This window comes from Nycticebus coucang, chromosome 4 (genome assembly GCF_027406575.1).
Source record: "Nycticebus coucang isolate mNycCou1 chromosome 4, mNycCou1.pri, whole genome shotgun sequence".
Taxonomy (NCBI): Eukaryota; Metazoa; Chordata; class Mammalia; order Primates; family Lorisidae; genus Nycticebus; species Nycticebus coucang.
Genome location: NC_069783.1, coordinates 140,091,146 through 140,104,441, shown reverse-complemented (window position 1 = coordinate 140,104,441; position 13,296 = coordinate 140,091,146). Strand labels below are relative to the sequence as shown.

The following is a 13,296-nucleotide window of genomic DNA, read 5'->3' as shown; positions in this document are numbered from 1 at the left end:
TCACTGTCTTCATAGTGTTCTTTGATGCACAAAAGTTTTCAATTTTGATAAAGTCCAATTTTCCTGTGTTTTCTTTCGTTGCCTGTGTTTTGGTGTCATATCCAAAAAATTCTTGCCAAATTTAATGTTATGAAGATTTTCCCTATGTTTTCTTCTGTAAGTTTTGACTCTCAAGTTTAGATCTTTGATCCATTTTGAGTTAATTTTTGTGTCATCTAAGATAAAGGTCCAACTTCATTCTTTTGCATATGAATATCCACTTCACTCAACAGTGTTTCTTGAAAAGACTGTCCTTTCCTCATTGAATGTTGTTGGCACCCTGTTGAAAATCACCTGACTGTGTATGTCAGGGTTTGTTTCTGAGCTCTCTATTCTATTCCATTGGTCTGTATGTCTGTTTTCATGCCAGTACTGCACTGTTTTGGTTACTGTAGCTTTGTAGTAAGTTTTAAAATCAGCGAGTATGAGATCTCCAACTCTGTTCTTATTCAAAATTGTTTTGGGTATTTGGAGACCATGATGTTCCATATGAATTTGAGCAGGGGTTTTTCTACTTCTAAAAAAAAAAATTATTGGGATTTTGACAGGGATTGCATTGAATATGTAAATTATTTGGGGGTAGTATTGAATTCTTAACAATGTCAAGTTTTCTAGTCCATGCATGTGGATGTCTTTCAATGGTTTCATCATTTTATGTTACTTAAGAAGATCTTTCCAATGCTATTTTTCCAATGAAAAATAAACAATATTTTCCTCTGATAAGCTTATAGTTTTTTTCCCCCTATATTTGGTTCCTTATACTAGCTGGGATTCTTTTTCTGGTATGAGACTTTTTGCCATTGTATTGGTACCAACTGAATAGTCTGTCCTTTCCCTTCTAATTGAAATGCCACTACTATCATAAACCAAATTCCCGTATATTCCTAAGTTTGTTTTTAGACTTCCTGTTCTATTTCACTTATCCATGTATCTATTCTTATACATTGCTATCATGTTTTAACTTTATAGCAGTTTTTGATATTTGGTGGGGCAACTCTTTCCCCTCATTATTCTTCTTTTCAGTGTTTTTAAGTTTTTCCCATAAATTTTCTTTTCCATATTACTATTAGAATCAGCTTAAGTTCCAGAAGATATATTAATGGAATTTGGTTGAGATTGTATTGATTTGATAAATTAATCTTGGGAAAAATTGACATTTTTATAACAATGTCTTTGTATTTTTAGGAAACATTATTTCTGGTATCTATGTTTCTATTATTAATATAATCCTAGGAAATTTTCTATGTATTATATCCTCTGTAAAGCCACTCTGCCCAATAGAATGTTCTTTGATGATGAAAATGTTCAAATACGGAACAAATATAGTGATGTCTAACAGATTGGCACTTACCGCATATGGCTACTGAACACTTGAAATGGGGCTAATGCAACGGAGGAATTGAATTTTAAATTTTATTTCATATTGATTCATGTAAATATAAATGGCCACATGCAGCTAATGGCTACCATACTGGACAGTGCAGCTTTTGAATATATTCACTGTTTGAACACTTTTTTAAGTAGTAGAGGTAGGGTAGTAAAGCATTATCGATACCTACTATGTGAAAGACACTGCAGAGAAGCTAACCACCATAAAATTAAGACAAACACATTAAAACTTAAAACCTAGTTCCAGGTATAGGACAAATTATTTATAAATATTGATGGTGTCAGAAAAATACAAATACAAAAATGTGCTGGTATTTGTTGGAAAGAAAGCTTGTATTAGATTAAAGTAGCAGGAGAGGCTTTGAAGATGAAATACTATTAGAAATTGGACTTGAAGGAATTATTCAAATTTATAAGAAAAAAATGAAAGATTTCTGTTTTGTTAAATATGGAGGAAACAGAGAAGGAAAAAAATGTGGGAAATTGTGAATTTACGTAATAGTTCCCTTGGCTGGTGTAACTGATTACTACTAATTTGGTGGCTTAGAACAATAGAAGTGTATTCTCTTTACAGTTCTAGAGGCCGGAAGTCCAAAATCAGTATCACTGGGCTAAAACCAAGGTGTTGGCAAAGCCATGCTTTCTCTCAGGAATCTAAGGGAGGTTCTACTGACTTTGCCTCTTCCATATTATGGTAGTGGCTAGCATTCCTGGTCACGTAACACCAATGTCTGCCTTTGTAATCACATTGTCTTCCTTTTGTGTGTTCAAAACTTTCTCTGCCTCTTTCTTATAGTATACATATGATTATATTTAGGGCCATCCCACTTGGAAAATTAAAAGTAATTATTCTATCTCAAGATCCTTTTTTGTATCTGTAAGAATTTCCCTTTTCATCTTTGCCATATCAGTTCACATTCACAGAATTTAGGACATGGATATCTTTTGGGGCCCATTTTTCAACCTACCCCGAGGGTCCAATTTGATTGGCGTTGGGGATTCATTCCTGTGACAGTAGGAATGATAATACTATCAGTGACTGACTTAAACATGTGAAATATTATATCATGTTCTCTATCTGTGCTATTCCATTTACTCATTACAAGAACACTGTGTAGGTAGGCATTAGGAGATGAGGGAGGAATCAAAGATGACTGCGTTTTCCACCTTCATGACTGGGAAGTAATGATTAACAGAAAGTATAGAATCGTGAGGAAAAATTGGTTATAAAGGAAAAACAATGAATTCAACTTTGGTTGTGTTTGGGTTAAGGTGCCAGTAGGCTATGCCCAAGAAAGGGTCAATCCCAGATAGAAGGCTAAGAGCCTTACAAAGAGTTCTGATGGCCTCTCCTACAATTTCCTACCTTTGTTTTCTACCTTTGGGTTCAAGAAGCGGATTATAAGATGCACTAAATTTGAAATCAGGAGAACTGGGTTTAAGACTTCCATTTACTAAATGTGTGAACTGGATAAGTCATTTCACTTCTCTGAGCTTTAGTTTCCACATCTATAAAAGAAGAATAAAATGTCCCACTCTCTGATCTCACACAGTTATTGTGAGGAATAAATGATATAACGTGTACTGTTTTTAGTATATGGTCCATTGTAAGCATTCAAATATTTGTAACTTGCAGAGCAAAACATGTCAACCTTAATATGTCAACCGTAAGGGTTTCAATTTGAAAGTAATTTATCTTGAAGCTATTTGGATCCTAAGCAATAGTCAACATTATTTTTATAAAGTCTATGATCAGTTTCCTTTCCCATTGTCCAAATGACTATTCCATACTTTCATCACTTAAGTACCACCCAAGACAAATTCCCTCCCCTTCCAAACAGATGATCTAAACTCTGTTTCATAGAAATAAGTAAGGTCATGAGGCATGAATCATTCAACTTCCTGCCCTTGTATTTAAATATTTACCTGTGTCTATATCCACTTCACTGCTTTCCTTCCAGACCTCAGAAGAAGTAATATTTCTTCTTTTGTCCAAAGTGAATACTTCTTTCTCTGTGTGCTCTTGATGCTGTTTCCTCCACCCTTAGCTCCAGGTCATGCAATCAATGCCTGGATATCTTACCTCCAATTCAGAATCTGGAAAACAGTCAATTATTTCTCCATCTATCCTCCCTACATGTTCCCACCTCCCACTCTCTTAACTTCTTCTCTTTCCCATCTTAGTCAATGGCATAACCAGAAACATGGGTAATTTTTGTCCTTTTTGACTTCTTTCAACAGACCTGTGCCTATTCCAGTTAATGGTCAAGTCATAGTAGGGCTCAGGTGCCCCCTGTTCATGTTGACTCTTCTCAGCCCTCTAAGCCCATTAGTGCTCTCTAACTTCATTGCTACTCTTGTCTTGGTCAGATGATTCTCTTCTGAAGTAGTCTTATTCCTTCTCATCTTGCTTCTCCCTGATCCACCCTTCACACTGCTGCTATAGGGGTCTTTCTAAAGCAGGTTGAAATTGGAACCCTTCAGTGCACTCCATTATGGAGCAAATTCCAGACTTTAAAGAATGACGTCTGACCCAGCCCACCATACCTGCACTCCTCCTGTTAATCCCAGTGAACTATTCCAAATCCTCCAGAGTTATTCTGGTTTATATGCCTGTTCTCCTTCTGTATAAAATGTTTTCTCTGCAACCCCATTCCCTAATGCTATTTGCCTAGTGAATGTCTACTCATCTTGCACTACTTAATTCAAACTTCACATCCCTTTTGAAGCCTTGCTAGAAAGAACTGATAAGATCTTTTTGGAACCCCTCTATACCCTATACATGACTCTCTCATGTACAGAGTACATGGCGACCCGTTTATAACCCATTTGTTTTCCCCTACCAGGCCCTCTTTGAGGACATGAAGTATATCTTGATCACTTTGTATCTTTAGTGTTTAGTACAATGTCTTGCACAAATAATGTATTCAGAAAAACAAGTGTTGAATAACTACATTAATTATAAAACTTTTAAAGTCATATAGTACTTTAGAGAAGGGAAGAAGGGAGGACTGATATAACTTTTAGAGATAAATGAAAATATCTGGCCATGATGCTCAGAAGAATACACATTTACCTCCTAAATGGAGATAGTCATGGTCCAGAACTCTGGTTATAAACTACAGAAAATAAAGAAATTAAATGAATGGGCAAACCTTTTATAAATCCCAGTAAGACATTGGACTTTCCCAACATATCAAGAGAGTTTACAGCTCTACTGAAGTTGGGTATTTTCTTTTGGCATTTGCTTTCTTCCTGCTCATTCATCACAATGAAAACGTACATTAATAGCATTTATTTTACATTGTTCCAGAAGGATGAATGCTAAGGGAAAGATATCAAAACTAACATCAGTAATATAACTTATTTATAGGGACACTGACCCTCTGAACCATAGAATTCCTGGATCTGGGAACTGCCGATCCCAAAAATTCTAGGCTTAAGATTTAATCATAAATTTATACTGGCAAAGACTGGTTTCTAAAGAGAAAACATTTTGCCAGATCTGATCTAAAAAATAACTTTGACATAGCAAAATTCACTGCACTCTTACCCTAGGCACATCAAATATTCACAATTTATTTCCTGGTTGCTTAAGGCTAGCTTCTACATTGATCACCCACGTACTCTCTCTCTTAATGCAAAGCAAATACTGTGCCCTGAACTGCTCTTTCTATATTGAACATATTATGTCTTTTTCTAAGGCCCTGTGTTCAGCAAGCTGCCTCTTGGAGACCATTTGATAAGTTAATTTATACTAACATCATATTGAGAGGAATTTACTTTTGCTTTGTTTTGTTTTGAGACAGTCTCACTCTGTCACCCTGGGTAGAATGCCCTGGCATCATCATAGCTCACAGCAATCTCAAGCTTTTGGGCTTGAGTGATCTCCTTCCCTCAGCATCTCAAGTAGCTGGGACTACAGGCGTGCACCACTACGCCCAACTGGGTTTTTCTATTTTTAGTAGAGATGGAGTTACTCTCTTGTTCATGCTGGTCTTGAATTCCTAAGTGCAAGCAATCCACCAGCCTCAGCCTCCCAGAGTACTAGGATTACAGGTGTAAGTCACCACTCCTGGCCCAGAATTTACATTTTTAACAGGAGTATGGTGGATCCATAACACCTAACCCTAAGAGCCAATCTAATAAAAGGACATTTCTCACTGTCTCATATGCCTTTCATGTCTTTTCATGATTCCCATTTTCTTTAAACATGCTAAACCTTTGGCCTAGAAGAATAACCTCTCTTGCCCCTACCGTCACTTCTAGTCTGGTAAATTGCTATTCATCCTTTAAGACTCAGAGATCAATGTCCCTTTTCTAAGAAGCCTTCTCTAAATTCCCCAGGCAGAGTTAGTCACTCCCTCCTGACTTTTATAAACTTTGTGTACTTGTTGCCTCAATTTCTTTTATCTATGCACTCCTGAAATGATTTCAATGTGACTTCTGCCATCCCCAATCTAATTCACTCAGTAACCTCCATGTGGCTAAGTCAAGTGGACATATTTCAGTTCTCATCTTTCTTGTTATCTCAGCAACACTTGATGCTATTGACCACCACCTTTTATTTTCTTCACTGTCTCTTATTGAAACTCTCTTCCCTTGACTTCCTTAACATGACAGTCTACTAGAATTCTTTTATGGCGTTCATTCTCAGTCCCCTTTGTCAATACATCCTCTATCTGATAATCTCTAAATGTTGGAGTTCCTTGAGGCTATGTCCTGGCCTCTTTCCCTTCTCACTCTTTGATCTCTCAATAAGAAAATTCTTCCACACCCATGGCATTAATTATCCTCCATATACTTGTGACTCTCAGATTTGCATCTCCAACCCAGACCTCTCTCCTGAGCTTCAGACTTCCAAATACAGCTGTCTATTTCAACATGTCCATGTGGAGGTTTTGCAGGTACTTTAAACTCAGCAGTTACCAGGTTCCCACTGTTCTCTACCTGAGAGAACAGCACCGCCATCCATGCAGTTAGCCAAACTAGAATCTGGAGTACTCTTATTGACTCCTCTACCTCTCTTACCGTCATATCCAATTGGCCATCTTTCTGCTTCTACCTCCTAAGTATTTCTCTCAGTGTTGACTACTCTCTACCTCCACTGCCACCCAAGTCATCACCTGAATACCACTATGGCAGACTCGTCACCCTGTATCCACTTAATGCATGCCTCCAGCACATTTCTACACTGCAGGTGGAGTGCTCTTTAAAGAGTCATTCATTAATTCACTCATTGTTCACTGGAATTGAATTTATTGAGCCCCTACTATGTGCAAGGTTCTTACTAGCTGTTGGAGATACAAATGTGATAAAGAAAAAGTATGTTCCTGATCTCCTAGAACTCTATAGAGGTCAATGACTGGGAGACCTAACTAAATTGGGATGGGAATAAGAAAAGTTTCCTTATGGAAATAATTTTTTATCTGAGATCTGAAGAGTAAGTACGAATAAACTAGGCAAAAAGGAGGGCTGGTGAGGGAGAAAGAACATTTTAGGCAAAAGGAGCATCATGTGCAGAGGTCCAGAATCAGAAAGAAACAAGGTATGAGAAACAAGGTGTAAGGCTGGGCATGGCTAGGTCCTGAGGAGTCATAACTCTAATTGGGAGGCTTTTTGAATATCTAGTAGCTGCTCAGAAGGCCTGCCAAAGTAGGTAAGTGTGTGAGTGGTGGCATGAGCATTTTTCTAACGACGGAGTACATAACTTTCATCAAGGCTTTCCCTTTCCTGAAAATGTGAAGAACCACTGCTGGGGGTATGTAAGGCCATTTTTAGACTTTGTCCTAAAAGCAGTGCTTGCCATTAGAAAATATTAACCCCAAAAGTAACATGGCCAGATTGTAAAATCCACAGGGATTTTTCTCTCTTTTGTTCACTAATACATCCCAAGTACCTAGAACAGTGCTATGCACATAGTTGGCACTCAATAAATAACTGCTGAATGAATGAATGGCTATTTTGGCATGATATTGTATTACATGATGTTTTACTCACTTGCTTAATTCCGTTGCATTGTAAGGCTCAATCCTGGAAAACCAATTATGCCTTATTCATCTTTATATTACTAGAGATACAGTATTAGTGCTCAGTACAGCGCCTGACTAAAATCATTAATTCAGCCAATTCATTAATTCAGAGCATTACCAGATGCCAGGGAATTGAGAATTCAAAGATGGTATTGTCACTAGTCTCAAGGAGGTTACAGTCTGGAAAGGAAGACTGGTAAGTAGTCCTGATCATTCTATGTAGTAAATTCTATAAAAAGAATAAGGTCAGAACATAGTCCTAAGAGTGTCAGAAAGCCCAGCAGGCAGAAGGAATTCCAGAGCTGCCCCTGGGTCAGGTTAAGAAGTGAGGAGCAGAGCATGAGAATGGACATTAAAGGCAATGTAGGAGGTGGGCAAACAAGACCTGTTAAGACTACTGCAAGTGGTTAAGTAAGTACAGGGCAAGATGAAGCTACGGAGATGGGCCAGTGCCATAAAACTTTATCCTGAGGACAGTGGGACATTAATATATGAATGACAAAGCAGAGAATGAAGTGGTCCAGAGTGGAGAATGGATTGGAGAAGTAATAATGGGTGGAGGCACTAACAAATCAGCAGCATATCCTATCTGTGCGTAAGGCAAATCCTGCTCTTTGGCTTCTCAAATACAGAATATGTTACTATGCCAAAAAAAAAAAGAAAAAAGAAGAAGTAGGGAAATGTGTATCTTCAGGGCTTATTTTCACACACATGTGTGGATACTCTATTCCTAAAGTTCTGTTAGTAGACAGACGATAGTAGCTTCTGGTTAGTCTGCATCAAGATACGCTTTAAAAACTATGTGCTTTATTAGGGAAGACATTAAATGTTGAATTTGAATAAAATTCTTCCAGCATTTTTATACTTTTAAAAATAAAAAAAAACTATGTGCTTAAAATAGAATCTGAAATGCTTTAGAAGTCATATGATGTTGCTCAAATCTTCCAGATAATCTGTCTACCCTGCCTGATGGCTGGCCCTTTGCTTAGTTGGTTGGCTTTAGCATCAAATCTGCAAACTCATCCAGTTGGATATATATGTGAAAAATGTTTTTCAAATGTGGATAAATTTATTGGTTTATAAAGTTCATGTAGATCAGGGATCCTCAAACTGCGGCCCGCAGGGCACATGAGGGGTGTGATTGTATTTGTTTTTTGACTTCAAAATAAGATATGTGCAGTGTGCATAGGAATTTGTTTATAATTTTTTTTTTAAACTATAGTCTGGCCCTCCAACGGTCTGAGGGACAGTGAACTGGCCCCCTGTTTAAAAAGTTTGAGGATGCCTGAATTATTTATCTATGCTAGGAAGTATCTGCTAACTGATAAGTACTTACTTTTGAACTCACTAGTTTTCTATAAACCATGAGTTCCCAGGCCTCACTGGTTGCCTTCAATACTATTGTATATAGTATTGAAGATGTTTTGACAGACATACTGCAATAAAATTGAAATTCTACAACTTGCAATAAAACTCTGGTTTACTTGAACAATAGAAGTATAAGAGAACAAAATTATTAAACCCATCAGGTCAGCTGGTCATATGAGAATTTGTGCACTCACCTTCTCTTCTTTCATGTGTACAAGATTTGATAGATGTGAGGATAGTTTGGTTTGAATGAAAAGCATGCCCAAGCTTCATTTCCAGAGAAGCTGACTTTTACCAAGTACATTTTCATGCAGCCAAACCAAAACACACTCATCTCTTAGATAAAGAAGGTGGTTCTTGTGTTTTAGGTTTTTATGTCTCTATTTCTGTTCCTTTGGAGCAATCCATTTCTAACTTTTACATGTATAAGCAAAGCAATTATTTGATAAGCTGCTTTATTTATTTTCTCAGAAGTTTAATGTTTTATATAGTTAATGTTTTAGTTTAAGCCATAGGCAATTTTTGGTTTCTGAGATCAGGAACTCGACTGCTTTCTAAAAGCAGAGAATAAATTATGGCTTGAATTAGACCCAATCTTTGTTTAGACCCAATCTTTGTTTCTAAACGGTGGTTAAATGTTCTATTGACATTCCCACTATTTTGTAGTGGTAACATATCAATAATAATAATAACATGCCTCTATTACAAAAGAAAAAAGGATAATGTTGGAATTTTTACTATATATTCTAACAAGTCTTACTTTGAAATATATATCTTATTCCATTTTCCTTCCAAAGAAAGAAGAGAGGACATAGAAAAATATTTCCTCCTGGTGGTGCCCATAGTTCAGTAGGTGGGGCATTGGCCACATACACCAAGGCTGGCGTGTTTGAACCCGCCCCGGCCAGATAATCACTTAAGCCCAGGAGTTTGAGGTTGCTGTGAGCTGTGACGCTACAGCACTCTACCCAGGGCGACAGCTTGAGACTCTGTCTCAAAGAAAAAAAAAATCTTTCCTCCCATCTAGAATAGAAAATATATAAATGTGTTTCTTGGAATTCTAGGCAGTAAGGATTATCTGATAGATTATAATGTATCCAATTGTTCATCATTGTTAAGCAAAAGTAAGTTTTAAAATCTTTACCAAAGCCGAATCCAATGGAGAAATACATCTCTGTGATGATTCACTAATCAACTTCCCTTTAATCAATAACATATACCTCTCTTCAGTAAAAAGGTCATGGTCCTTCTTAATTCATTAATCTGAACATACGATAGAAAAGACAAGGCTGTATGTCTCTGCTAACTGAAATTGGAACTTAAATTATATTTCCTTCAAAGCAATGAGTGTACTAGAATTCTCCTGACCCTTAATTGCTCCTTGTTCACCCCACACCTTGACAACCCTTCCCTCAAGAGTTGGATGTGCTGAATTCTCTAGAGAGAGCCAAGAAACTGTCCCAGAACCTGGCTGCTTCCAAGGGACCTCAACTCCTGAAACTTGGAATACCAGACTCTGATACTGGCAGCAGGGCCTCTGTGCAGGGCCAAACCAACCCATAGGAAAGCAGGTTTGGATCCGTTATGCAGCTCAAGGGATTAATGCTTGGTCTACCTGTCTTATGTATGTCTTGTGCAAATGTCAAAATCTCTGCTGAATTGTACCTCTCTCTGGTGATTCTCACAGATTCAAAGAAGGAATTTTGTGCGCCATCAGCAAAGTTTCGAAAACTTCAGGAAGAAGAGGAAGGTCAGCGAACCAGAGAAAGTCTTCATCCCTAACAGAAAATGAAAGTTCAATACTTTTGCTACATGTATTTGAGAATAATTTTATTTTGCGAAAACACATGAAATGCCTTAGTAGGGAAGTAAGTTGTTATTACCAAAACCTTTTTCTAAATTTGTTACTCAACTTTTCTAGTCAGTTTACTAAGTGCTAAATTATGGGTGGGACATAGATTCACTCTGCTACAAGAAACAAGGTCACCAGGGCTGCCTTGGGATAGCGTTACTTCAAAGCTGAGTTAGACCTTCTATATTTGTAAAAGAACCGTGCCAACTATTTTGAAAAGAAATAAGCTGTTGTTCTCAAAGGAAAGAAGGATTTTTTTTTTTTTTTGCATAATTAAACTCTTCAGGTATTTAGACTGCTGTGAAATGTTTTAACTTGTTGTAACCTGTCTACTGGAACCCTCTATAGCTTTATTAAAATTCCCACAGGGTTGCATAGGATGTGTGTGGAGGTGCTTATCCAGGTGTGATTTATGTGTTAACTTCAATCACAGGGTTGATCAGCTAATTGTGGGACCAAAATGTGCTCTCCTTGTAAAGTTCCTTAGCTCAGGCACTGTTCTATTAGCCAATCCAAGACAGGGGACATGCTGCAATTCAGAAGCCTGGCTCCCTTTTTAAGGTCTATGTTCATTTCCCAACAAGCACCTTAGTTTATTAGTCCGTAACCTGCAGATGTGTCTCTCCTTATTCAGGAAGAAGTTTGATAGACTTAGTGATTGGTATGAGTTGAATAATAAATACCTTAAAGTCTTATTATTTATATAACACAGGATTTAGTAATTTAATTTAAATGCATAAAACCAACAAGTTAAATGTTAAGTGTGTGTGCTTTATGGTTAAATAAAACCAAAATGCAAGGTATTGTTTTACTTTTTTCACACTGGGAAGAGTTTCTTCGCTACGTCAGCGTTTCACCATATGTAAAGTTTAATCAGGACATCAGCACCTAGGCCTGCTTTACTCTACTAAATCAAACTCCCAGTGGGTGGGCTCTGTGGAAAACTCTCCAGATTCTAACAAACACACAAAAATGGAAAATCCATGACTTCTGACACAGACTAAGGAGAGTTCAGGGCCAGCAGAAAGCTGTGTGTTACAGTAACAGAGAGGAAAATCCAAGGGAACCTGCCTGTCCAGCACTGTCCTTTACCAGGTTCTCATCTGCTTCTGACCATCCAGGACAGCCAACCAACTGGGTCCTTGAATTGGGCTGTAGCACCAGGGCCTGCCAACAAGGAACATTTTCCCTTCTCCCAGCATATTAAGTGGACTCATGTAAACCTGCTCTGCCACTGAAAGGAAAGGAGGGTAAAGCTATGGAGTTTATTATATGCTTGATAGAACTGTAGTCTGAGTCACCATAATTTCTTTTAAGAGAATCACATAAAGAGATTAGCTGTCTAGTAGAGGGATTAGGTTTATTTTGTGTCTCTCCAGAGGGCAGATCTAAGACCAAATTGGTGAAAGCTACAGGAGGTTAATTTGGCTCAGTATAAGGAAGAGATTTTTAACTCCACAGGTTGTCAGAATTTTGAAATGGGCTATCCGCTGAGTTATAGAGCTTACCTTCATAGCAAGTGAAGAACTTGAATACAACAGAGCTTCACAAAGACTCTGAATTTCAAAGCAAATTACTTACACTAAATAATTAGTCAATCTGATTTCAGAAGGAACCATTTTGTTCAAAATGGGAATTTAGTTCTCAATCTATATTCATAATTTTCACAAACTTAGCTCAGGGTTGATAGATACTTTAAGTCAAAGTCCAGAATCTAAATCTGTCTGAAAAATTCTATAGTGATTTTATTGTCTCTGTTAATACTCCCTTCCCCACCATAACAGTCTATCACTGCCAATAGGTGAAATGTACATTTCTTTTTATTTTGCTTATGTATTTCTTTTTTTAATTCATTGTAGAGGCAATGGCACAATCATAGCTCACTGCAGCCTTAAACTCCTGGCCTCAAGTGATGCTCATGCCTCAGTTCCCATAGGCCCAGCCACTATGCCCAGCTAATTTTTTTTCTTTTTGTAGAGGCAGGTCTCAGTATGTTGCCTAGACTGGTCTCAAACTCCTAGCTTCAAGCAATCTTCCTGCCTCACCACATGTTCTGGGATTACAGGCTAACATGTGTATTTCTGATGTACTATGTGTGTGAGAGGCAGCAGAAAAAAGTTGCTGGTCTTATGCCCTTGGCTGAGCATGCAGGAAAGGAGATCTGTTATCAAGAGGATCTGAGACAATGAAAATGTGAACTAGCTGATTTTACATAGCATAGCTTATATATGCAAACAGCTATCAAGCTATCAATTCTACTTATTGAATGATTTATTAGAAGGAAAGAAGTCTTTTTATTCTATTCATTATGTCCTTAATTACAATGGGATGAACACAAATGCATCAATGAGCTGGCACTTCAGTGAAAAGAATGAAAACTTATTTAGACCCAAGTTGGGAAGCCTGAGCTGTACCAGAAAAGCCATTCCCTCAGCCTGACTGTTCTTGGTTCATCAGTGTGATTACACAGATTAGATGATGATATCTTAGAAACTGGGACACTGTTAAATTAAAAATTAAGCAGGGGAAATGTGAATTCAGCTGTTTGGGGTTTTTCTATCTTTACAGAAAGTTGGTCTAGCTGGAAAGAGCTGGGTTAGGCTTATGATTGCCTCT

General features: G+C 37.6%; 1 protein-coding gene across 13 annotated transcripts in view; it reads left to right on the top strand.

Annotated features, from left to right (window-relative positions):
- The window catches only part of HORMAD2 (HORMA domain containing 2), a 144,770-nt gene extending 133,383 nt beyond the window's left edge, over positions 1-11,387 (top strand). For 9 of the 13 annotated variants that reach the window (XM_053588014.1, XM_053588013.1, XM_053588007.1 and 6 more), the window contains one exon: positions 10,516-11,387. In XM_053588014.1, coding sequence (XP_053443989.1) covers positions 10,516-10,620 — 105 coding nt within the window. In that variant the 3' untranslated portion in view covers positions 10,621-11,387. Of the gene's footprint in view, positions 1-7,570 lie in introns of all 13 variants that reach the window. The other 4 variants (XR_008379507.1, XM_053588015.1, XM_053588017.1 and 1 more) reach the window with 4 other exon arrangements.
- Positions 11,388-13,296: the final 1,909 nt, after the last annotated feature.